This window comes from Staurois parvus, unplaced genomic scaffold, assembly GCF_062004578.1.
Source record: "Staurois parvus isolate SC_StPar_1 unplaced genomic scaffold, SC_StPar_1.0 ptg000136l, whole genome shotgun sequence".
NCBI classification, from domain to species: domain Eukaryota; kingdom Metazoa; phylum Chordata; class Amphibia; order Anura; family Ranidae; genus Staurois; species Staurois parvus.
The window spans coordinates 13,206,364-13,232,998 of NW_028317932.1; the positions used below are offsets into that span (position 1 = coordinate 13,206,364).

General features: G+C 40.1%; 1 protein-coding gene across 1 annotated transcript in view; it reads right to left on the minus strand.

Annotated features, from left to right (window-relative positions):
- The window catches only part of IGF2BP3 (insulin like growth factor 2 mRNA binding protein 3), a 128,456-nt gene extending 103,427 nt beyond the window's left edge, over positions 1 to 25,029 (minus strand). Inside the window, exons 1-2 of the mRNA XM_089673198.1 lie at positions 24,085 to 25,029; positions 23,006 to 23,066 (exon numbers count right to left, since the gene is read on the minus strand). Of these exons, the coding sequence (XP_089529324.1) occupies positions 23,006 to 23,066; positions 24,085 to 24,259 (236 nt within the window). The 5' untranslated portion in view covers positions 24,260 to 25,029. The remainder of the gene's footprint in view (positions 1 to 23,005; positions 23,067 to 24,084) is intronic.
- Positions 25,030 to 26,635: the final 1,606 nt, after the last annotated feature.

Genomic DNA, 26,635 nt, shown 5'->3' on the forward strand with positions numbered 1-26,635 from the left:
GGTTTCCTCCCACACTCCAAAGACATGCTGGCAGGGTAATTGGATCCTGTCTAAAATTGGCCCTACTATGTGTATGGATGTAAGTTAGGAACCTTAGATTGTACACCCTTTGAGGGTTAGGGACTGATGTGAATGTACAATATATATGTAAAGAGCTGCGTAAATTGACAGTGCTATACAAGTACCTGAAATAAATAATAAGAGCTGCATAGTCTTTGATGCAATGTGTAATGGGCGAGTGTTTCCCACTATGAGCCCCAAGTTTTCCTGCACTCCCACAGCATTGATCACCTTTTGGTCTGATAGCAGATCTACTGCTATCAACTGAAAATTCTAGGTCAGTCTTGTAGTGGGATGGCCTGTACTGGCCCCTGGAATGAGAAAGGTGGAGGGCAGGGTGAGGGGCTCTCAAATCCAATTCTAATTGTAATAATATCACCCCATGCATACCCTCTGTTTTCAGCTCCAGAGAGCAAGGGCAGGAGAAACCACAGAGCAAGGGGAGGAGACACCACAGTACAATGGTCTTCCCAGTGAATGGCTGTTCAGGGAGGCAATGTCAGCAGAAGCCTGATCATCGCAGGAGCTCTAGCACAGCTAGAGAACTGACTATTCTCTCCTGTCAAGTGTAGTCAGTTTTTAATATGAAAGACTGGCAGGAACACCAGTGATCTCACACACACAAAGCAATACAAAGAACAGGATACATTTTCATACAAGAACATGGTACAGCAGGAACATATCAATAATATGAAATGTTGGATTCACATACTCTTTAAGAACAATCAATCACATTCAAACCTGCGCTGAAAGTCTGGTTTCCTAAAGTCGGTTCGGTGTAACTTCTCTTCTTGCTGTACCACCAATTAATCCAATCCAACCTCTAAGCAAGAAGCTCCTGGATTCTAGCTGCAGTGGAACATACAGCTCAGATTATGGTTTAATCTTCCTGACGTGCCCAAAATTAGCACAGCTGCAGTGTTTGCTGAATAGCATTAGTATCTCACCGACACTACTTGCTTAAATTCAGAAGGTAGTAGTAGCAGGCAAGCTAAACGTATTTGATTACACATGTCTAAAAGATGCTAGACTTTAAAAGGTTTAGCAAAATATATAATACACACACATACAGTACACATATATATACATCTTGGAGAACATTATGCTGCCTGTAACATCATTCAGCATGACCATTTTGGTGGTGGGTCAGTGATGGTCTGGGGAGGCATATCCATGGGGGAACGCACAAACCTCTACAGGCTAGACAATGGCACTCTGATTGCCATTAGGTATCGGGATGAAATCCTTGGACCCATTGTCAGATCCTATGCTGGTGCACTGGGTTCCTCCTGGTGCCTGACCGTTCCCGGCCTCATGTGGTGAGAGTATGCAGACAGTTCCTGGAGGATGAAGGAATTGATACCATTTAATGGCCCCCATGCTCGTCTGACCTAAATCCAATAGAACACCTCTGGGATATCATGTTTCGGTCCATCCAACACCGCCAGGTTGCACCTCAGACTGTCCAGGAGCTCAGTGATGCCATGGTCCAGATCTGGGAGGAAATACCCTAGGACACCATTCGTTGTTTCATTATGAGCATACCCCGATGTTGTCAGGCATGCATACAAGCACATGGGGGCCATACAAACTACTGAGTACCATTTTGAGTTGCTGCCATGAGATTTCAGCAAAATGGACTAGCCTGCTGCATCATTTTTTCACTTTGATTTTCGGGGTGTCTTTGAATTCAGTCCTCTGTAGGTTGATAATTTTCATTTCCATCAAATGATGGGGCATCCTTACGTTCCTAACACATTACCCAGTCCATATCAGTATAGATATGCAGCATGATACTTTTCCCCATTGAAATCTGATGTGTTTTCAAAATGTGCGCCAACATACCTGTAATTAAGATGTTTCACAGCTGGAACTTGAAGAAAACTGTGCAGGGGTGCCCAGTCCTCCTCTTGTCTCGGAACCTCTGGCACCAATGACATTAATAGCGTCGGGTCTTCTGTGAAGCGGCTCTGAAAAAAGGTTTCCAGTGAGGATCCACTCCCTCTACCCTCCATTGCTTTCACTACTTATAACATGATCTGTGAATGGAGGAGAGAATAAGCTCTCCTCCATTCACTGATCTTGCTACAGGCTGTGAAAGCAACAAAAGAATGCTCCTTAAAAAAGGAAAAGATGAGATGGAACAGGAAGTTTTTCACAGCAGCTTCAGGATTCAAAGCTTTAACCCCATCAGTGCCAGAAGTTTAGAGGCAGGAAGAGAACGGAGCACTCCCGCACAGAAGATTTCTACAGGATCCAGCTGCCTGCTGAACATCCTTCACTCCAATTTTTTTAATGTCTAAAAATGTCAGCTTTACTTTTTTTTTGACCTGTGATACAAGACTAGATTTCATGGTCAAATAACTGCTCAGTCCATACCAAGAATACTTTTCAGTAGTGGATAACATACAAATCCCCTCAGTATCCACACAGAACTTATTAAATCACAATACGTAAACAACCAAGTCCAAGATGTCCCATTAATCCTTACAGTAATATAGTGAATTTACACCAATATAAAAAATCATCAACATGCCAAAAAAAAAAAAAATGTATGAAGATGTATGCGAGAGCATACTGCAGCTGTGCAGCAAATATTATACGGACGCCATACACAAAGGCAGCTAGTGCAACGTGGTTATAAATAGCTTTGGTAATCAGAAGCATAACAAATAATTTCCATTAATTACCTTGGGTACTATCACTGTAGACACCTCATAAAGTGTTATAAAGACATTCTACTATTCAACAAGAGAGGTTGTGTATACAATTATTTAAGGCTAGAAAACACACATGCAGAGGAAATGCTGAAACACTTACTGAACAGAAACTACAATTCTCAGTTGCACACTCATCAATTTGTCTCATTACATTTTATTGTACTTCCTACAAACCAACTAGTGCAATGTATATTCATTTTCTGACTGACAGATGATGGCCTAAAATTACCAGCAAACTAGATTTGTACAGACTGTAAAAAAAAAATGCTAATCAAAAGTTAAAGTCATGCTTCCCAAAAATGATATTTGTGCTAGGTGGACGTTTCAGGGAGGTCTACTAGAAGCCTTCAAAGATCTGTGGATTTCAAAGCCTTCAAGTCCACCATAATGCAAACTAAAACTGGTGCACTCAGAATCTGGTGCAGCTGTGCATGGTAGCCAACCCACTTCTAAAGCCAGCCATACATACGTGTCGAATTCCGAAAGAATTCTCTTTCAAAATTCTTTTCTAAGAATTTGTGTTTGAATTTCGCACCATTAGTGGGCCACAGAAATGGACGATTTTCGTGTGACCATTGAATCTGAGTGATCAGGCATGTTGGAAATGGTTTTAAAAACAAACAAAATTTCAAATCAATGATGGGAGAATCGTGCGAGAAATATAAATGAAAAATAAACTAGCATGAGCAGTGACCTGGAAAAAAAAAAGGAAAAAAAAAAAAAAAAAAAAAAAAAAAAAGATTCTTTGCCACAAAAATTATTTTCTGTAGCAACAGGAGGTGAAATTGAAGACTTGGTTGGTTCAATTTCGAAATCAATGGTGGCACCATCAGATTACAAAAACACATAAAATTTCCGATTTTCTAAACAAAATTTGTTTGGAATTTGACCCATGTATGGCCTGCAATAGTCCAGCTTGTTCAATTAAGCTTTGGCAATAAAACCCAGGCCGCGATTGGTTTTAATGCAGAGCTGAAACTAATTTTGTACTCTGGTTTTAGTAAATAACCCCTTATGTGCAACAAGGACAGTGACCCATGTGATAGTCATTGCATGGGGCAAGCCAGAAACTCGTTTACTGTTGGAGTTTCAATAGATGCAAATGGCTGAGTCAAATCAGCATTATATCCAATCATGAATATCTGCCTAGGAAAAACTACATTTTCAGGGCTGTGTGAAAGAACAAACACATTCTTTTTCCTGCATTTGAAGACTGTCCATTCACTGTCATTTAAACCAGCATGGGGTTAACATGTTAAAAGATCTGATGGCCATCTACAGAGGAATGGGGCGATATGTGCTCCTTTCATTTGCCTGCTTCACCAGCAGTTAATAATAGATTTATATTATTGTATACTATACACCAAACAGAGGGGTTGATTAACTAAAGGCAAATAGACTATGCACTTTGCAAAGTGCAGTTGCACTCTTGCAAGTGCAGTTGCTAAAGAGCTTAGTAAATTATGTAAAGCTTCACTTTGCGAAGAATACCCAATCACATGCAAGGAAAATAAAGAGAATTTTAGAAAAGAAAAAAAATTCCCACAGCATTTTTGCTTGCCCATGATTGGATGATGGAAGTCAGCAAAGCTTCTGCTCATTTACTAAGCTCTGGAATGCAACTGCACTTTGCAAAGTGCACAGTCTATTTGTCTTTAGTAAATCAACTCCATAGCTCTTGTCTGAATGCACAAAGTTAAGATGTATGGCCACCTGACTGTATACTATGTTATGAACCCCGAGTAGATTTCATGCAGCTCATTTGGGGTTGTTGGATTATATCAAACATTTGGCAGCAAGTGGTTACTGTGCTCACCACCTTACCGCAAATCCCTCTTCTCTGTAAACCTGATGTTTCTTTATTTGGTGCAGTAGACGAATATTGGCAACACTATACTAGAATATTCTTGCAAGAAATTTTTATAGCTCACAAAGCCATATTAAAATGCCATCCTCCCCTAACTCAGCCCAGTGGAAATCATTGGCTAATCAGATTATCCCTTATGAAAATGTTATATGGGATAAAGAACTGTACCCTAAAATTCCATGAAAATTTGAGTCCTATGATTTCATTCTACTCACATTAAGTTTGGGGTGTCCTGGACACCCAGCCTTAGGCAGATCATATAAAGCAATTTTCTTTCCTACAACCACGGATTGCAGGAAAGAAAAAATTGCTTTTGTATTCTGACACAGGGAGGTTTCCCAGCTGTTAAAATACTATGATCACTGGCGGCGACTAAATCCACTGGCAGTGATCGAATGAAAAACACGCCACAGGCTGATTATACAGAAGTTGACCAATGGATGCAATTCAGTACAACCAGCCTGCCCATAGATAAATGAATCAAGATTTGGCTGGTTGAGATTCGATCCATGGCCGGCTTTAGGCTGGTTATAGATTTTTTCCTTTCTAAAAAAAACAAAAAAAGATTCCCCAATCCACAAGAGTGAGGCGGAGAAAAGGATTCCTCCCAGCTGTACTATTGTATTCTGATAAAAAGGGACTCCACTGCTGTCAGAACACACTGATCAGCTTTACAGCCGATTGGCTGCAGCCTGCTAATTGAGAAAAACGTTCCAATAAACCCGTTAACGGTCATAGGTGGATCAAAATTTGTCCGGTCCCTGCTGATCTGGCTGAATTTTAATTCATCTATGGCCAGCTTCAGACAGTTGACTGCTTTACAGTTACATCTTGGCAAGGTGTTTGAGAAAGATAGGATGCATGCATGTGTATGTCCAAACAAAAGCACAGAAGAGACTGTTACTGTTCCAGTTCTTGATTTTATTAAACATTTGTACTTTTTTTTTTTTCCCCCCCACACACGTAATTGTGAACATACACATACATTTATACTTCTGTACAACTGTTTGAGTTCAACGGACAGTTTAAAAAAAGATTTGCTGGCCAACATTTAGTGCAGGGTTCATTGTACAGTGTGATGTGCAGGATCTTTCACACACCAATGCACTAAGCAACAAACGTTATGCTTTTTCAAAAGATCTTGTTTGATGGACCCTTTAAAAAATAAACTAAAAAAGGGACCAAACAGAGCAAGGCATCAAAAATCCGCCACATCAGACTTCTTCCACGGCACACATACATATATGTGAATGTGCTCCATTTAATAACATTGCCTTCTACATTACCCTACAATTTGCCTGCATTGCAAAATGCAGGGTAAGGCGATCAGTGTGATCAAGACCTCAACCTGCACCAGCTTTGCTTCTCTCCCAAATGAAAGCAGAGTATTAACACAGTATCTCTTTACTAAAATGTTTTCTAAAAAGTTACTAGAATGTTTCAAAAACAGTATCAGTTTCTTAAATCAGATAATACAATCTTGGCAGTCATATGAGCAACTTGTCTGTAAAAAGAAAAATTGCTGTACTGTATTATTTCATAAAGTTTTCTGTAGGATTTGGAGCTGGGAATCTCATCATTGTATGAGTATGCACATTAATGAAGCTAGTTATACACAATCTTTGGGAGCTGAACTACCCCACTTAAAGTGCATTCTGCTACACTATCTCCCCATCCAGAAGGATGTGATATGAAGAGAACACATTACACTCCAATCATATGATTTTTTTTTTTAAGCTTAATTTTGATAGACTTGAAAAAGGTGACATGAAACAATGTAGTCACATGCAATCAGACCAAATGCATCAACATCACACATTAAAGGTTCCATTTTGAATTCTAAAAGACTCAACCCTCCCCCTCATTATCACACCAATGTGGAGGAGGGTCACAAGAGCTCCAAGCTAAGGCAGAGTCAAGAATTTAAGTGGACACCCAGGTGGCTCCCCAGGCAGATGCAAAGCCTTGAATACAAAAAAAAAAAAAAAAAAAAAGGAAGAAGAAAGGAAGAAGCACACACACAAGGGAGGGGGAAGGGAAGGAAGGATAGATACACAGGATATTCCTATAAACTGAATATTCGGTATATAAAAAGGAAAAATGAGAGCAGCTATGAATTAAAAAGCATTACATTATTTCAAGAAAGTGCCAGAATATGGACTTGGTACCGGCCAATTGTAAACTAAACCCTTGTACAGCAGATGAAGGGGCAGCACTAAAGGTCAATTTAAAGCTGGGTATATGCTAGTAGAATCTGACATTTTTAGTTGCAAGAACGTTCGGTTGTTCTTCTAATTATTAGGCGGTCAAAGTAACAGTCACTTTCAACCACAGTGACAAGAAAATTGGAAGGAGCAGGATGAAAAAGTTCTCTCATATGTACGATTTTCTAATAGCGTACGTGGCTTTCGTCCAGTAAAGCCCATTTGTTCCAAAAATGAAATGTTGAAAGCACTCAATCTTGTATGACATTTGAATGTACTCAGAATTTTATTACAAAATTTTTGTTAAAATTTCTACTGGTGTATACCCAGCTTAAAAAGTGATTGTAAAAAGGTATAAAAAAGAAAAAAAAACCTTCTATGTGCAGCAGCCCTCCCCCCACCCTCCTGTACTTACCTGAGCCCAATCTCGATCCAGTGATGTACACGAGAGCACTGCCTCTTCCGAGACTCTTCCTCCTCTTTGGCAAGAGGCAGCAGCGGAAACCATTGGCTTCTACTGTCAGAGGCAGCGAGCCAATGAGGAGAAAGCGGAGGAAGGGGTCAAGCCGGGCTCTTTGTGTGAATGGACATGAAGAGCAGTGGCTCTGGAGCGAGTCTGCTTGGGTGCCCCCATAGCAAGCAGCTGCCAATGGGGTGCTTGGCAGAAGGGAGGAAGGAAGCAGGAGCGCCAGCAGGGGGGACCTGGGAAGAGGAGGATTGGGGCACCTCTGTGCAAAACCGCTGCACAGAGCAGGTACGTATGACTTTATTATTTTTAAAAAAATACCTTTAATATAACTGTACAGACTGCACATGTGCTTGAACATACTGACAGAAGCAGAGTGGAAAGAAAGGTCCTTATCAGTCTGCAGCTACTCCTTCACTGTCTAATCACAGGGTGAAAGCAAGAAGTTGACCTAGCTGTACTAGAAGGGGTGGAGTAATACAGCAGAAACGCTTTGTCCTCCGTGTATTTCCAATGCTCTGCAGGTCTGTCTGAACACAGAATGCTGGGAAGGAGGATAAAGCCAGCCATAGGTGGATCCAAATTCATCCAGTTCAGCAGGGACGGGCCGAATTTTGATTTATGTATGGGGGGCCCTGGTTTTATGCAAGTCAATCAACAGGTGCTCAATGTATTGTGATGGCAGGGAAAGCTCCCCATCATGTAGATGGGGGAAATTAGGGCAATTGTTTTTTTCTTTTGTTTTTTAAAGCAACTGAACTCTGTAAACAGGCCAGGTGAGGTCAGCTTGGAAAATACACAATCCCACAAAAAGAAAGCTGAATCTCGACCCGCTGGCTGTATATGGTAATATAAAATATTCATATGCAAGGTTTCCTATTAAGAGCATTGTCATCAGGGAATGCCTATTTTTATTCAAATGGTGACTGAAATACCTGCTGTTCAGTAATTTTTACAGACCACACAGGATTACTCTGAAAACAAAGATAATCAAACAAAGGAAAGCTCGGAAACTGTATGCAAATCATTAGAAACATTTTTTTTTAAAAATCTCAATAGGTATTTTGGAAAAAAACAAAAACTAAAAAGATAAAATATGAAAAACATTCCATTTGTGAACGACTCAAACCAAGTCTTCATCGTCAGCAAAAATATAGGGTTTGACTTTTTCTAGCCCCTGTGATCCCTTGTGACCCAAGCCCTGGTCTCAGAGTATGATTGCCCACACAGTTTTCAACCAAAAATGTGTGCATATCCCCTGTGGAACACAATTGCCATAGTGATTTGATTTGTGGCGGCATATTCACAACATGTCTTCAAGATTTCTTAAGTAACAATTCAAAATTAAAAACTTTACTAAAATCACTACTAAAATGAACAGATTTTTTCCTATGTACTTTAAATTATTGGGGGGATTAAGCATTAAATATAAATATTACAAATTTACCATACCAGTGAGCAAGTGATATCTTGGGACTATGCCTGGTTTTTAACAGAGCTGTGCCTATAGGCTTGATAGCAGCAGCTCAAAAGACACACAGCTAAATGACTCAGAGGTAGATATACAAAGACATGCTGGTAGGTTAATTGGATCCAGTCTAAAATTGGCCCTTGTATATGAATGTGAGTTAGGGACCTTAGATTGTACACCCCTTGAGGGTTAGGGACTGATGTGAATGTACAATATATATGTAAAGCGCTGCGTAAATTGACGGCGCAATATAAGTACCTGAAATAAAATAAATATACTATATTGCCAAAAGTATTGGGACACCCCTCCAAATCATTGGATTCAGGTGCCAATCACCTCCATGGCCACAGGTGTATAAAAATCAAGCACCTAGACATGCAGACTACTTCTACATTTTTGAAAGAATGGGTCGCTCTCAGGAGCTCAGTGAATTTGAGCGTGGTACCGTGATAGGTTGCCACCTGTGCAATAAGTCCATCCGTGAAATTTCCTTGCTACTAAATATTCCACAGACAACTGTTAGTGGTATAACAAGTGGATGCAACTGGAAACAACAGCAACTCAGCCACGAAGTGGTAGGCCATGTAATGGCAGAACGGGGTCAGCGCATCATGGTGTGAGGGTTTTCAGGGGATGGGCTTGGCCCCTTAGTTCCAGTGAAAGGAATTCTTAAAGCATCATCATAAAAAGCCATTTTGCACAATTTCATGCTCCCAACTTTGTGGGAACAGTTTGGGGATGGCTCCTTCCTTTTCCAACATGACTGCACACCAGTGCACAAAGCAAGGTCCATAAAGACACGGATGAGAGAGTTTGGGATGGAGGAACTTGACTGGCCTGCACAAAGTCCTGACCTCAACCTGATAGAACACCTTTGAGATGAAAGAGCGGAGACTACAAGCCAGGCCTTCTCATCTGACATCAGTGCCTGACCTCTCAAATGCACTTCTGGAAAAATGGTCAAACATTTCCATTGAGACACTCCTAAACCTGGTGGACAGCCTTCCCAGAAGAGTTGAAGCTGCAATAGCTTCAAAGGGTGGGCCAACTCAATATTGAAGCCTACGAACTAAGCCAGGGATGTCATTAAAGTTCATGTGCGTGTAAAGGCAGGCGTCCCAATACTTTTGTCAATGTAGGGTATTTTGAGTGAGAAGGAGCAAGCCCATAAGTAGCACAGGAACAAGAGAAGCAGAGGATGTGGCTGAAACCAAGCCCCTACTCCCTTGTAGGACATATAGCCATCTTTACCTTATGCAAGTGTGAAGCTAAAAATTGTTCCTTCTAGAGGAAGGGGATATACCATGCAATGCAGACAGGATATAGGTATTTAGAAGTCAGGGAACAGGCATTATGGGGGTTAAGGCTTTTACATAAAGAAAGCAACAGTCTGTTACCTGCAAGGATTTTAAAAAGGAACATTCAGGACAAGAAAGATATTAAGAGGGAGGAGGTGTTGTGTTGAACCTTATGATAGTTACATGCTTGCTCCAGACCAGGAACTCCCTAATAAATGATGAGGCAAAAAGAGAATGTTAGCCCTAGAGCTTGCCCCGTCAAATCCACAAATGGCAGCTCCCGTATGTCTATCCGTACAGGTTCCTTTAAATGTCAGCGGGTTCAGAATTAAAGCTGAGGGTGCCTGGCTCACCTGGACCCAAGTGTATCTAGCCATGCTTCTCAAGTGCAGGAGGTAGTGCTGGGCTCTCTTAATCGACCTCACTGAAGCATAAAAGTAATAAGAGGAAGTATAGTGTATTTTCAATGACTATGTAATTTGTATTAGTACTGCAAATTTGCCTTTAAGGATTTGTTTTCAATAACTTTCACATTCTTTACAACCATGGCCTTTCATATTTCTGGCATGGGATTGTGCCATTTCTCTCATCAATGATGGGGCGATCAACAAGATATGGAGTGTATTACTGAGAAGGAGCAATAATATGTATAGTAAATCTTACTACTTTTTTTTTTTATACATTGTGTTATAAAAATAGGTTTTTACTAACACAAATTAATAGTTATAGTTTTTGGTTTTCATTTTAAAAATGTTAACAAAATGATTATAGGTTTTTTGTTTTGTTTTTTTTAAAAAGCAAACATTTCATAGGATGCGTGACAAGTAAAAAGGTTATGATTTCCACTCCCAGAGGTATGGGTGGTGGAGGCTTTAGAAATATTTCGCTGTTTGCCCAAAAACTTTAGAAAAATCAGCAAAATGTGTAAAACACTGTTCCACAGTAGTCCAGGTGATCCAATCATCATCTTATAGAAACTTGCTTAAAAGCAATATTTTATGCAGTAGCCAAGCTTTCACTTTCAGTTTCCCAGAGTTAATTTGTACATTTTGGTTACAGAAATATTCTATCCTGATGCCTAGGAATTATGCAAAACAAGTTTTCTATGGCCATTTACCATGACTCCCAAATCCTAAAATCATGAACAGAAAAGTAAACAGCCAGAGGGAATTCAAACACAAGCAAAACAAATTAGTGAACAGCTAAGGTCTTCCTGGAATCCCCTATACCACTGGAAAGTACATTACACAGCTTTCTTCCCCGGGTTCAAAATAAACTGTAAGGGACAAGCAGCAGCCACAATAATTGTGCAGTCAGGGTGCCACACTCTGTACAGGGAAAAAATGAGCCACCGCACAGGCATCTAGGGGTTCCTTCTAACCAAGCAACTAATATACTATCATTTATTTATTTTTACTAACTTCCATTATGCTTCAGATGGGAACTGGAGGCTTCTCAGATATTCTTTGCAAACTCATGAGCCAAAATGCATGGTATGGAGGGTGCAGTGGGATCTGAGGAAGCAATAAGGAAACTAGTAAACAAAGGACCTGCACCTTCAAAGGCTCAGTGGGGATGCATAGAGTTTTGTATATTTAATTTTCAAGAAAGAAAAGAAAAAAAAAATACTAATTTCTAATGAGAACACAAAATAATGCACGATTATGCTATCCTTTATTACTTGCACTACGGTACTTTGGACAGAAAGTAATAGAGGGATCCGATGTTATGCAAACAGCTGAATTAGAAGAGCGACACACCCCCTTCCCTCTGCTCTACTCATGTATATTCAGTTTAAAATGACGAAATAAAAACCCAGCACTGGCTACTTTCTCTTTCGAAAGCTCAGAAAGCTTTCCAACATCACACAAGGGTTGATTTACTATAACTGGAGAGTGCAAAATCTGGTGCAGCTCTGCATAGAAACCAAGGAGTTTTTTTTGTCAAAGCTTAATTGAACAAGCTGAAGTTAGAAGGTAATTGGCTGCCATGTACAGCTGCACCAGATTTTGCACTCTCCAGTTTTAGCAAATCAATGCCATGTACCAATATAAAAATACAGGTAGAATAAAGATTTGAATTTTACATAAATTGCCTCAAGGCAGTTTCAGTGCAAAAAACCTTCGCATTGATATTGGGGGCAACTTTAAAAGTAACAGACAGACAGTTTGCAATATCTGAGGATTATTTTCGCCCCATAAATAGCAGTGCCTGTGCAGCAAATAAGCATTTTCACATGAGCAGACAGGGGGCCAGTTACAGGATCCCCCATACCAATCCCGACAGATAAAAAACATGGCAGGGGAAGGAAGGGTAGGAAATTCCAAGTAGCTGGTGGTAAAAGACATTCAAATGAACCTGTTGATTTGCACTGCATTTGGCAAAAACACAGGATCCATTAACAGCAGGCATCATATTTGAAACATTTATCAAAAAAAGCTCAAAACCTAAAAGTATGGCTTAGCTGAAAAGCCATCCTACATGCTATACTTTGCTGGTCAAACTAAAAGGGTAGCAGAACATAGGAGACAAAAGCCAGTACATGTTAATCTGCTTAATTGTGAACAAGCCCTAAGACTTTAGATTTTCTGCTTTAACACTACGGCTACATATTTCCTACAAAGAAGTCATATTCTAGAGAAAAAAAACAACAAAAACAACAAACATTAAAACAGCATAGATGTCCCCATTAATGACAAACTACACATAGGACAGTTTTGTGCCCATAAACCAATAGGAGCTTTCCATCATATCCTTACTGGTCAGTCACTACGGTGCAATAACCAGGGTGGGCATAGCTATAGCATGGTACTCACTAAAACCCAATGACCATAAAAAGGTGGGACAGAACAGAAAAGATCAACATTTGGAGGCTTAGAGGACAGGCAAATCCATAACATTGCTAAAAGGGAGTTGAAATTCTGAGGCTTTTTTTTTTTTTTTTTTAAAAACGAAACACTGAAGCCGCAGTACCACATCCACCATATTGGACTTATTCTGTACTGGGTTTTATGGGTTGCACTATACCCAGGAGGAAACCAGTGAGGAATTTGATGAGAGAACCCCACAGCATTCCCAATACTGAGCTGAAAGGCTAGCAAACTGACAAAAAGGAATCCCACATATTACTCTGCAGTAATCTGCGGGTCTGGGATATAGTTTTGAGCTGGGTACTGCTCTGTGTATACAGAGTGCCACAGAATGTCAACAATTGTGATATACGGTGTTGTTACATAAGGTTGTTCCTATTTAACCTCTTATCCCCCATGAACTAACCCCCTTTTTAAACCCGTATACACACCCCCACCCCTTTTGCTGGTTTTAAGAGTCTATACAAGTTACAACATTCTAATTGGACACAACGGGGTTGGTTTACTAAAACTAGAGTGTGCAAAATCTGGTGCAGCTGTGCATGGCAGCCAGTTTGTTCAATTTACCTTTGACAAAAAAAAAAAAAAAAAAAAATCTGGAAGCTGATTAGAAACCAGCTTCCAGGTTTTGTCAAAGCTTAAATTGAACTACTTGAAGTTAGAAGCTGATTGGCTACCATGCACAGCTGCACCAGATTTTGCATTCTCCGGTTTAAGTAAATAAACCCCATTCTGTTTTAAGGGTACTTAATGAATGATGCGACTTTTCAATAAATTGATATTATAAGTTGAATGACAAATCAATTTAGATATGCCCACAGCTCAATGAAGGGGAAGGGAGTAGGTTTGGAGCTACATGGTTTGCACACAGACCACCACAGCCTGCAGACTATGCTGTACTATCTGAGCAGAGAGTTCAAAACCTGCTCTTAAAAAAAAAACAAACAAAAAAAAAAAAAACGGAAAAGCGTCTACCATGAAGAATAATGGCGCTCCCTCTAAACTGCATGCCACTGTACATGGTCCTTAAAAGTTCTTTGGCAGTTCTCTTCACCCCAGGGCATGTGCTAAGCTCCCTGCTTGAAATTTACACAAAATGGAGTGCAAAGCTCATCAGTATGGAAACTAGGAGAGTGGGGGTTGGGTTTGTTCCTGAGCCAGTGGGGAGGGCTTTTGTGGTGGGCTTTACAAAAGTAAACTTACCCTTTGTCATGTTCAAAGATCTAAAAGGCTCTACAATTAGAAACTGCAGAAAAGACTTTTCAACTGTAGCAACTCCTTTAATAAAAGCAAACCTAGCTATTGTGAGGACACAAGTTTGAATTCACAATAAAAAAAAAAACAAAAAGAAAAAAACACCACACAAAAACAACCCAATGCTTTGGTTCCATATGTGACTGAAGCATCTTATTTGGAAAGTTTACATGCAATCTGTTCGGACATGCAGTGAGCAGTCACTATGCACCTTATGAAAAAAAAAAACAAACCCCCCCCCCCCCCAAATTATTTTTTTACATTAATACTTCACCAAGACTGTAGAGTAGGCCACAATTCAGAAGACTGCCTGCAGTTTGCTTTCTTTTTTGGTTTTGATTGCACCATATGAACCCATATCGACCACAATACAAAAAGGATGCTTGGACTATTATACAACAGTAAACATGGTGTATACCATCATCTTCTGGTTTTTAGCTTTAATTTTAGACACTAATTAACATTTTCTTTTCAGGGTGTCCATGTCATGGACCATAAAATATATCAACCTTTAAGCCCTCAGCTGAGAATTTAACGTCCATTTGGAATGTTTAAAAATCTTGGCAAATCTTACAGCACAGTGTAAAAAGGTACTAGCCCACTTCTTGCTACTTCTACAGCTCATCTCAGTTAGGTTTCCCAACATTTTAGCAGTCACATAAGGTTCCATATGGTACCTTTGGCTTTTCAGAAAAAAATTCTTAGCACCAAATGAAGCCCACAAAAATTTCAAAGCAAAAATCAGAGTTTTTTTAAAATGATGGCACTTCATACCCAAGCAGTGCCCAAGTCTTTAAGAGGATACCCCTCAGTCAGGGATATTCTGAGGTGGTTAGACAGAACAGTAGAGAAAACAAAAAAAATACCAACATTGCATCAACATTACCACCACTCACAAACAGTTTTGAAAAACCTTATCTGGAGCGTTTTCTAAGAGGCTGGCAAAAGCTCATAGAACATTCAATAAAGTCTTACAAAATGCTGTAAAATACTTTGAAAATGCTAGTTAATGCCCATGGATAAGTGCTAGTCTTCTGGTCTACAAGATTCATAAAAAAATAAGTTTGATCTAACTGCATAAGATCATCTGTAGAACCACAAACACTACAGCTCTTGTATATACCAGTAAATCTGAAACATACATTTATAATGCTCACAGGGCTCGGTTATATCTGAATAGAAATACACTGTGCTATTACCAAATTAGACAGGATAACTTATTGTTTCAAATGCCACAACTAGAAAACTACTTTTTGGCAAGTTCAGAATTCCGCATCTGGATAAGCAAATATTTGATTCATTCCACTGCATGCATGCTATATGGCAACAATCTTGCTTGTATAATGTGGGAGAAGAGTGGCCAATATTCAAAACAGCCACAAAGCAATAATAAAGGTGCATAATCTGGCACCAGCATAGAACACACACCTTGTCCCTGGATGGAGAAGGGACACTCTTACCCAATGACCTACTGCAAATGGAGCCCAGAATCGCCATGGTCAGTTATCTTTAATCAATAAGCTTCCAAATAATTAATCTAACATTCTTAAAAAGAAACCAAACAGCATGTTGCCAGAGACTGATATGCATGCATGTTCTGAGTTGGTCTCATTCAGTTCAGTAGTCAAGCAAGAATACCTACAGCCCTACCCTATAGTGACTGCAATGTCAGCTCTCATAGACCTATGCTTACAATTGAAAGCTTACTCCAGGGAAAACAGAAGAAAATTGCTATAAAACCAATGAAGAGTTTCATAAACAAGAGAAGGTTCACAAGGAAATGGCAGATACAGTCAAATGTTTTTATCAAGTACACTGTACCTGATGAGAGGGCAAACGTTCTAGTTACTCTGCCTATGCAAATCATTTACACAACTAGCTCTCTTTCAAATGCCAGCATGCCGAACAGATGTTTCTATGGGCAACCTACATAGACAAAGCAAAGCAATCCGGACAATCAAGTGCTCACAGTAGGAGATTTATCGGTTTTGAGGGGGGCAAAGACTACTCTTTCCATAAGTCATATTCTGAACTACAAATCAACCTAGTAATACAACTTATTTTAACATTTAGTTAATTCAAAGTAATTTGCCAGGATAAGAGATCATAAAAACAAGGTAACGCTTTAATGTACAAGACAAATCTGTAATTAAATCTGGAAGCGTACATAAAATAGGGCTCAAGGAGAAGCATGCAACTGGCTGTGTGGCTTCTAGTAAAGGCAAAATATCTAACATGCATTTCCATTCTATTCAAATTCTGTTTACTGGAAAAATACTGTGCTGCCCATGTAACCCCTGTGAACAGTATACAAAAAAAGTACACATCACTTAGCACAAAAGGGTGTTTTGCATCCAGTTTAACACAAAAAAAAAAAAAAAAGCATAATACATCCTTCTAGAAATCACAGGCGTTGATTATGCATAATGTGTAGAATGCAAAACCTTTGAGAGCCACTGTCATTTCCTTCATAGCAGCCATGTCCCTGCTTGTGAGTGTACCGGCATAAACAGTTGTGGCCAAGACAGCCTATCATGCAGCAACTCATATCACTCAACATATATATTTTACATATGTGTCACGTCCCAAAATTCACTGATAGATTGACCTTCCAAGCCAGGACACTGAAGTAGTAGGGTAAAGCAAAACAACAGCATCACAATCTCCAAACGACGGGTGGCCATACATGGGGAGGTTGAAACAATTTTCTAAGAGGCTGGCAAATCATTCTCAGCAGAGGGTTGTTTGAGACAGCTGTTATTACATGTGATCATGTTCCAATTAAATGTATATAAATAGTCAGGAATGGGGAGCAAACTAAAAAGATGTCCACTACAGTTGAAAGCGATAACAATCAGAAACAACCAATCACAGCAACTTCATTCCAATCATCCCTATCCTGTGTAGATGCTGTATTTTATTAAATTTTGATCTAGTCTTGTGTATGGGCAGCCTAAATACCTATACCACCCAAATTCTATCCAGTCAGACAGATCATCCTAGTACACAGTTCATTTGTTTCCATCTGACAGATCAAACCAGAAAGGACACGTCAGGCCAAGTAAAAACCAGTGGCTAAAAAGGAGGGCTGAATATGGGGGCTCACAGGTTCAACAAGAGGGGGAAAAAACAAAACAAAACATCTAAATTGGTCAGGGTACAGAAATTTGCCTCATTCTCTCCGAATCCTCCTGTATTCATTTGTATTGTAATTTTACTGTATGCCCTTATGTTGTAAAGCGCTGCGTAAACTGTTGGCACTATATAAATCCTGTATAATAATTTATAGTGGTGGCTAGTTAGGCAACAGAGCCACCTTTGCACCCTTTTTTATGAATTGATGCTTAGGTCTTGCTCACATTATTTGGAATTAGAATGCTTAATTAGTGATCCAGTCTACCATTCTCACAACCAAAAGAAAAAATCTAAACACCCAAATCTGACCTCAACACCATATAGGTCTACCCATAAAATGAAGAGGGGGGTGATATTTTTCTTAACACCAATTCAAACCAACTACATAGAAATCTAAGATTACAGACCACATATTTAAGTAAATGTGCAAGCCTGATGTACAGATAGTTTTTTTTATAAACAAAGCAAGAAATGTTTTGCCCCAAAGCAAAAAAATATTTTGCACCCAAAAGCATAAGTAATGCTCCTTCTGCTGAGACATTTCATTTAAAAGTTCCCATAACTGCAAGATATTTGTCACATGTGCAGACAAGTACAATCTGTTGGACACATCTTAACAACCATTTCAGGCTGATGAGAGGCTGAGCACATTGTCATCAGGTGTGTATAGAAAAACATTACTCCCATTGAAGCGTGATAGTGATTGCTTAGTCCTTACAAGCTCCTGATATGTTCACCCTATATTTGTGTACTTTATTCCAACTCCAGTATAAGAAAAACAATGTATTAAGGATCACACAAAACTACCCTTACCACATGCATGATCCTTACAAAATACATACAAAAGACAAGATAGAATTCTTTTTCCATTTAGAAATATTTTAGTTAGAGATGCCCAGGGGTGAGATCAGGCATTCACGTGCAGGACACTGGGGGTTATTTACTCAAACTGGAGGGTGCAAAATCTGGTTCACTGCTGCATAGAAACCAATCAGCTTCCAGGTTTTATTGCCAAAGTTTAATTGAGTAAGCTGAAGATAGAAGCTGATTGGTTTCTGTGCAGGACTTCACCAGATTTTGCACCCTCTAGTTTAAGTAAATAACCCCCACTATCTGGTCCCAAGCACCCTGCATCATAAATCCTGTCCCTGTATGCCAAAAGATCACCTTTTTTTTTTATTTTTTTAAAGACTACTGCATACGGTTTTTTTTTCTACAGCTTTGTACTTCCATGTCTTTTTTATTATGTGTGCAATTGCCCATAGAGTGTTGGAGTTCACAATAATTCTATAAAAACATTTAATCCTGACTTCAAAATCCATTCTATTAAACATAACCCACCAAATCTCACTGGAGGCAGTTGTCAAATAGGTGTGAATGAGTGTAAAAGGGACAAAATCTTTAAACCCTCTACACATTGCTAGGGCCACTTCTGGGCCAAAAACAGGAAAACAAATTACTGTGCAACTTAGAGACAAAAACACCCACACTAGCTGCCAAACCACCTTTGTTCATGCATTCATGTATGTAACTACACAGCTCACAGTGTACGCACACCCCCCCCTACAGATTGTTCATATATAACACAGAAGCCTACATCATATAGAGCCTGTAACCATTCACAGACTGGAGGTGTTGTCTATAAACTGGCCTGCTGGTTGACAGCACACCGCTGTTCACTCTAACAACATGTTAATGGAAAGATTGCATACAAAATGGACACTTCGACAGGAGATGTACAGTCCCATGGTGTATGTTGTTGGGTGCTACATTAGGTGTATATGAAGATATTTAACTGGCTGTGTGCGAAACAAACAGCCACAAATATGTACAAAAAAAAAAAAAAAGCTTAAGATATCTATGTCACATACAGATGGATCTGTGATTATTTTTTAAGTAATGTTACTCATGAGAAAAATTTAATTTTTAACCTTTTTAAACCAGTTTCTCTGAAGATGAAAATTGTATTTGATATTGAATAAAAATTCAGAAAAGTGCATCATTTTGGATAAAGTGTGCCCCACTGGTACCAACATAAGTGTATAGAAACCCTATGACCCTCATGCTAAAATTTCTCATGAAGTCAGGTGAAAGTGAAAACTGCTAGGAGGTATTCAGAAACATTTAGAGACTTTTGCCTGAGAATATCAGACAAATGATCATCCGTTTTTGGTTTTTTTTTTGCACGCTAGTCTCCATATCGAAAACGAAGGTTACTCAATTTACGAAAATTCTCATACTACAGAATTTCAGAAGTGATATCATGTATTGTATTTTTGTACTGATTAAAACAAAAAGGCATACGATCTGGTATTGTACGAGACAAATTTACGTTACCATCGGCTCTTGTAAGCTGTATACCAACAGATTATTGTACGATCGCTCCGTGTACAAAAATTTTCCTACGATTGTCTCATCGTGTGTAAGGGCCTGTTGACGTCTCTAACCCTTTCATTAATTTTTTTTTTCTTTTTTAAGCTTAGGACGCCCAGACCAAGTCTAGCAGCATTGGTAGATGTCAGTTAACTTGCCAATAACACTATACTTTTCTGATTGGCAAAGAATCTGAGAACTAGGAAAACACACAGTTGTACATTCCTAGTTTTCTGCTCCAAGGTTAAATAACAGTCCCAAATGCAAGGTGCATTTTACATTTGAATGTATTACAGTCACAAAGGGGTTAAACATGCATGTACAAAAAGACCCTAAAAATTAAGGAGAAAAAAAAAAAATGAAAAAAGGAATGTGTCAAACAGGACCATTATATATGTGGCAAAATGTAAATATTGCTTTTAAAAAAAAGGTACAAATTTATTAGGGGGTGCTGGTCCAAATTAGTGCCGCAAGGTGTATTAACTATTGATTTTGTGTCAGGGGCTGGCATAGTTTATACCCATTGCAGTAATACACCCGTTTAGTAAGGTAGAAAAAAAAAAAACCAATAAAAGCCTGTCCACAAATATCTACAGTTGAGCTCTACACAACCAATACAGGCATTTTCAGCTTTCGACAGAAGCGTATCACACCACGTTGGCCTAAAATCGTCATCCATGATTCATTAACGTCTAAACATCTGAAAGAGCACAAAAAAAAAACTGCATTCCTACGACATTCTCAGGAGACTCCAGTAGTGTAATCAGGAACCAACACTGGGCTGGAGGCATGATCCTATGCTCTCCCCTCCCCCATGCAGCCACTATCAGGAGAACCTTGACAAGGCCCCCTTTTTTTTTTCTCCTATAGCGGTGTCTTAATGCTTCAATAAGCCTTCCACGGCACCATATTCCCAACCTGCCTTTCACAGCAGGTATAAAGGTCATTCCAGCAATGTGGGAGTGTCCATGTCAGATCTCCAAAGTCCCAACATGGCTTGGAATGCAGTGACTGCTGGGCCTAAGAATTTTTACTTTGCATAACAAATCAAGCACACTTTGTAATGATTGGTCTTCTGGATTCAGCTCAACTTTATGGCAACCCTAACTGACACCACCTCTTGACCTTTCCTATACGTGAGGAGGATATGGATTGCCATTTCCCAACCCCCCTCCCTGCCCCATAATGCATAGCTTTATCTGCTTCTGAAAGAATCAAACTAATGAGGAGTGGTGGTGGGGGGGGGAGGGGAAGATCTGTGCATTCACAAACACGCGCATGGTATGAGAAAGTTAGAAATTCACTCAATCTTGCAGGAAGTTTTTAAGAGGCGCGAAAGGGGCAGAAAAAAAAAAAAAATTTGAATTTCATTCAGTAGCTTTTACCCAACCATGACTCCAGCAAAAGAGAGGAGGAGGAGGGGGCGGAAAAAAAAAAAACACCCAAACAGCCGCCATGCTATTCTTTAGAGGAGGGGGAAGGTGGGGACACAGAAAAAAAAAAAAAAAAAAACGGAAGATGTCGACTGACTGGAGGGCCTCACTGAAAAGTGAACCTTAGATTTTCAACATACCAGCAGAGTGGGTGGGCTCTTGCTGGGTACACATTTACCATGCGAACATCAAACAAAGACCTTACCCACCACCCACACCTTATTTAACCCTACAAAATGTAGGAATGGATAATATATGGAATAATAAATTGATTATTTACAAACAAAATAAAAAGGAAATAAAGTCTCACACAAAAAAACATCACCAAAATAAATAAATAAAAAACCCACACTTCCCCCACCCACCAACAGAACACCACCAATACCCAACTTCCATCTCTGCTACGTGTTACAAATTAACACAAGGCCTAGAGCCTGAGCCCTATTGCAGGGCCTTTGAACATAAATCAAAAATTTAAAAATTCACTTTACACACCTCTTTTCTCTCAGCTTTGCAATTTAAAGCACATTTTTCAAACCAACAATCTGAGAAAGCTACTGAATATCCTTATTCCAATTATAGCAAATTACCACCATTCTGCTAATGACCCAAAACCAAAGCTTCTAAAAATGAAGGTTGCAAATTTAAAGCAACAAGCCAACATCCTAGGACGTGTATTATGACATTTAAAAAAAAAAATTGCCTGTTAAAAACACAAAGTTGGGATTAAACAGTATATTTGACACATATACAACACGAGAAAGAAGCACATAAACAGAAGGAATCAAAGCATAAAGACGTAAGCATCAGCTTACACGACACTTTTTTTTTTTTTTTTTAAACTTTGAGTAGGCCTGGCCCCTCTGAATTTTCCTCCATGTGCTCTAGTGGAGGGCGTTGTAAAAAAAAAAAAAAAAATACATTCAGTGGAGTTACAATAGAAGGATCCCCAGTTGGGCCTCAAGAAAAAAAAATGGCAGCAGGTTCTGAGGCCCAATGATCATGCAAAGAGACCACAGGCAAACATCATGCACAGCATGCATAGAAGGAGGGGGGTGCAAAATAATCCCATTTATCTGCTCCTGGGCTGCAACTTTTGAAGTGCAAAACGCACACATTTGCATTTAAAGTAAACCTCTCATTTTTATTTAAATGCCTTGGCCACAATAAAACCTAAGAGAAAAGACATGGTGGAAAGAGGAGACCAAGTGAAGCAAATAAACAGGAAAAAAAAAACATGGGGGAGAAATAAAAAAAAAAAACCCAAACACCTACACTTTGCAAACATTCTTGAAAACCCCTTTAGGCTCAATTCATAAAGCTTTCCACAAAAATAAAAATCATTATTATCAACCATGTGACCAATTTTAAATCTCATTGGATTAAAAAAAAAAGTAATTTTTTTTTCTTAAAATCTTCAGCCTGTTTTAACTTTGTGAATCAAGCCTCGTGTATAAAAGGTTGAGATCACGTGTCAGTGCCATAAAATCACAACACTCAGTATAGAACACGACTACTACATTCTGCAATAAATCTTGCAACATAAACCAATGAATTCTCACTTCCACACCTCTCAAAATTAAAATAAAAAACAAAAATTACATAAAAATAGTAAATAATGGAATAACAAAACCCATTCTGTTTTAGCAGAATAAAAATAAACAAAAAAAAAAAATAGAAAACAAAAAACCCCAAAACACCCAACTCAAATATTTAATAAACATTCAACTGTTCATTTTTGCTAAATATGTATAAGACACCCAAATCTTCATTTTGCAAAATCTTAAGCACTCCACTTAATTTTTGCAATATAGATCACATGCCCAATGCTTCATTTAAAATAAATAAAATTACCTCTGCCTTTTAGGGACTGAATGTTCAACTTCTATAACTTTGCCATGCAGCTCCACTTTCCCTGCAACAGACAAAAACACAAAAAAATAAATAAATAAAAAGGTTATAGAGGAAGGTATCAATGGGTGACCTGCACAGGCCTACTTACCTCCTCCTGCCTTTCCCCACTCACAGGAAGATGCAACACGTTTGAATGGAGCAGAGGAAGGTGCAGCTCTCCAGCCTCTACCCACACCCTGAACAATGTATCAATCAAGATTGCAAAAAAAATAAAATTAAAAAATAAAGGCCACAATGTATCTAATGGAGTGTGCAGGAGATGGGGAAGCCGGCGATCGGCTGGGGTTTTAAAAGAAGCGGCAGCTTGTGTGAGCTCAGCAAGGCAATAATGAATAATTAAAGAGCAGAAATGGAGGAAGGGGGTGTGATCGCAGGGAAGAAGGGGAATGCTGCTTTAAGCTGCTTTCTTACAAATCTTCGACAGCATAGGTGGGGAGGAGGGGGGAGAAATGAAGGGATGGGTGCCCCTGTGGGGAGATTTATGAATGGGGCCACCTTGGTGACCTCCACCCCTACACACAGGGCAGCCACGTTGGGGATCGGTCACCTAAAGATCCACCTTGCACTGACAGCACACATGTGACCACTGGGCAGGGTGCTGATCTATCGCATGGGGTGTTCCCAGGGAAGGTGGTGATGGAGGAGGAATGGAGAGGGCTGGAGAGGGTGTACAGTCACCTGCCTGACACTTTGGGGGCGATCCTGATGTGCCTAGGGCTTGGCTGGCACAGGGGTGCAGGAGGCGGCTGGGCTGGCACAGGGGTGCAGGAGGCGGCAGGGCTGGCACAGGGGTGCAGGAGGCGGCAGGGCTGGCACACACACGTTGTCACTCCATCCGAACTTATGACACGAACCAGCGATCTGCTAACGGGCCGCCACCCACCGCAGTCTGATGGGTGGGATCGCTTGGCAAAGTCATGGCAGGATCGCACCGATCCTTTTAAATGCCCCCTCCCCCCCAGCAAAGTTGGACAGTGGAGGAACCCCCGAACCCACCCGATCCCCCCATAGATCCCTACCTGAGAGGGTATCGATGGCCTTCATCGCCCAATTCTCATCGGGGCAGTCCACAAACGCGTATCCAGTCTTGACCAGAAACTGGCCGGTGAACGGGATCTTCGACTCCTTGAAGAGACTTTCCAGATCCGGGGGGCTGACGTTCTCACTGAGGTTTCCGATGTACAGCTTGTTCATTGTAAAAAAAAAAAAAAAAAAGGAAAAGCCCAAAAACAACAACAAAAAAAAAAGGAAAAAAAAAAAAAAAAAAAAAGAAAGGAGGGGGACGCGATCGGTGCCCCCCCTTCCCCGGACTACAAGCACAGCCGCTCGGTGCCCGAATCGCAGAGGAAGGAAGAAGAAGGGCCGCGGAGCCGAGCGGACGACAAAGCGAAGAGTGAGGCGAGGAGCGGAGGAGGAGAAGAAGCGGCGGGGATCGGGGCGCTGGGAGCCGGATGTGCCGAAAAAAAAAAAAGGAAAAGCAGCTTTTTGACTAGAATGGCGGGCTGAGCAAGAAAAAAAAAAGGAGGAGGAAAAGAAAAAAAAACTACTTTTTGTCTGACACCCCCCCTAAAAAAAAAATCCTTTTGGCAGGCAGACTGTGAAAATGTCAGTCTACGTGAATGCAGGCGCCGCCTCTAAATAAAAACCGAGAGAGGAGAGGAGGGGGAGAGGACAAACACTTTAATATTCCGGCTTTTTGAATGAGCCACGTGTTCAAACTACAAATCAACTCCTCACGTGAGGAATCCCGGCTTCTCAATTAGATCGGGGGAGAGGAGAAGAGAGATCTGGGGGGGAAGAAGAGAGAGGGGGAGGGGAGCAGGACAAGTTTGGATGGGGGTTGGTGCTTGTAGTGCTGATGGAGGATTCCTCTATGGATAGGGACTACAGGCACACCGCCCCACTCTCTATAGGGATCCAGGAAGCCATACACCCACCTGGAAGGAAGTTTAATGCCATGCCAATGATTTTTTTTAATAGGATGTAGAATAGAAGAAGGAAAGGGGGGAGACCATGGCCATCTCTCTCCGCCTCCCTCTCTCCCTCCTCCCCCTGGGGTGTGCGGAAAAAAAAACTCTTGCAAGAGGGAGGAGGAGGAGGAGGTCGTGCAGTTCCTTTTGCTGTTTGCCAATATGGCTTGAGGACTTTGAATAGGTAGATCGCTTTCAAGAGTGAATGGGGGGAGGGGTGTAGTAGGATGATCATACACCAGGCAGCATCGGCCGACATGCACTGCAGCAAAACGCTCAATGGGATGTGATGGGGGAGAGGGGGCATGGCATGCCAACACTTGTCATCGCAGGCATGGACTTCTTTTATTTATTTTTTTTTTCAATACTCTTTTTGTTTTTTTTTCTTATTCTAAGTTCCTGAATGCAGCATCACCTCTCCCTGAAGATCCCACAACCAGATCGGGCGCCCGACGTCCGCACAGAGCCATCGATGGATCCTGCGCCCCCCTTCGCTCACACAGCCATTCATAATTTTCCTGCATTTGTAAGAAATAACAATGGTGGCTCTGTGGGGGGAGGGGAGGAGGGGTGGGAAGAGTCAGCCTCTAGTAAAAACAAAAATGTTGAGTGGAGGTGCAAAGAATCTCCCCCACTCCTCCGATTAAAAAGCCTTTATTTTCATCACACAGGAGAGAGCCTCTGCTGTCATTGTGTTCACTTGTTGCAGATTTTTTTTGTTTGTTTCAGTAGGCTCAGGTCGACTTAAAAATCTGTAAGTATCCATTCCAGTTTTTATTTTATTTTATTTTTTTTGCTGGAGTCAACAACGTGCTGTGTGTGTGATTTCTGCTACAAGCCTTCTTCAGGGGGCACTGGGGGCATTCCCATCACAGCCCAGGGCTGCTGCTGAAAAAATACACAGATTTGGGTAAAAATTCCTCTTTTATTTTTCTTTTGCTTAATTAGAGAAAAAAACTGACATTGCATGTGTGCATTTAAAATATTCAATAGGTGTGTAATTATGATTTGTGTTATCATTTATTATTTTATTTTTCTTATTGGTTGCTGTGTTTGTGATTCTACATCCATAATACACGCAAACATACATGTAGTATAGTGGTGTGTTTAACCATTTGTTTTCCTGGGGTCACACACAGATTATGCCTACACCATAGATGGATGCCTTTGTGTTTTCCATCTACATTTTTGATGTAAACTATGCAATCCATCAACATTCCTTTCAAAGCAGTTTCATATTTGTAATCCTTGAATTGAAAGTTTTGTATTTTCATGGCTGCTGTAGGTATGGTAGAAATCTGGTGTAGCATCATGGCAAGTCCAGAGGCCTTAGTACATTGTATTAGCTGGAAAGCACTTGCGTGATTAACACAATTAGAAAATAGGAGGTGAAATATGTTGTTTATAGGCTTTTTGTTTTTTTTACAAAAGAAAAGTTTGCATTAACAAAAATGACCTGGTTGTGCATTGTATAACTGAAAACAAAAATAAACAAAACATGAGTTTGCTGATTTAAGGGTCAGTGTTTTATATCCATAAATCATCTTTGTAGAGCTGGGGAGTAAACAATGCCTGATACCATAATGTATGTGTGTAATGT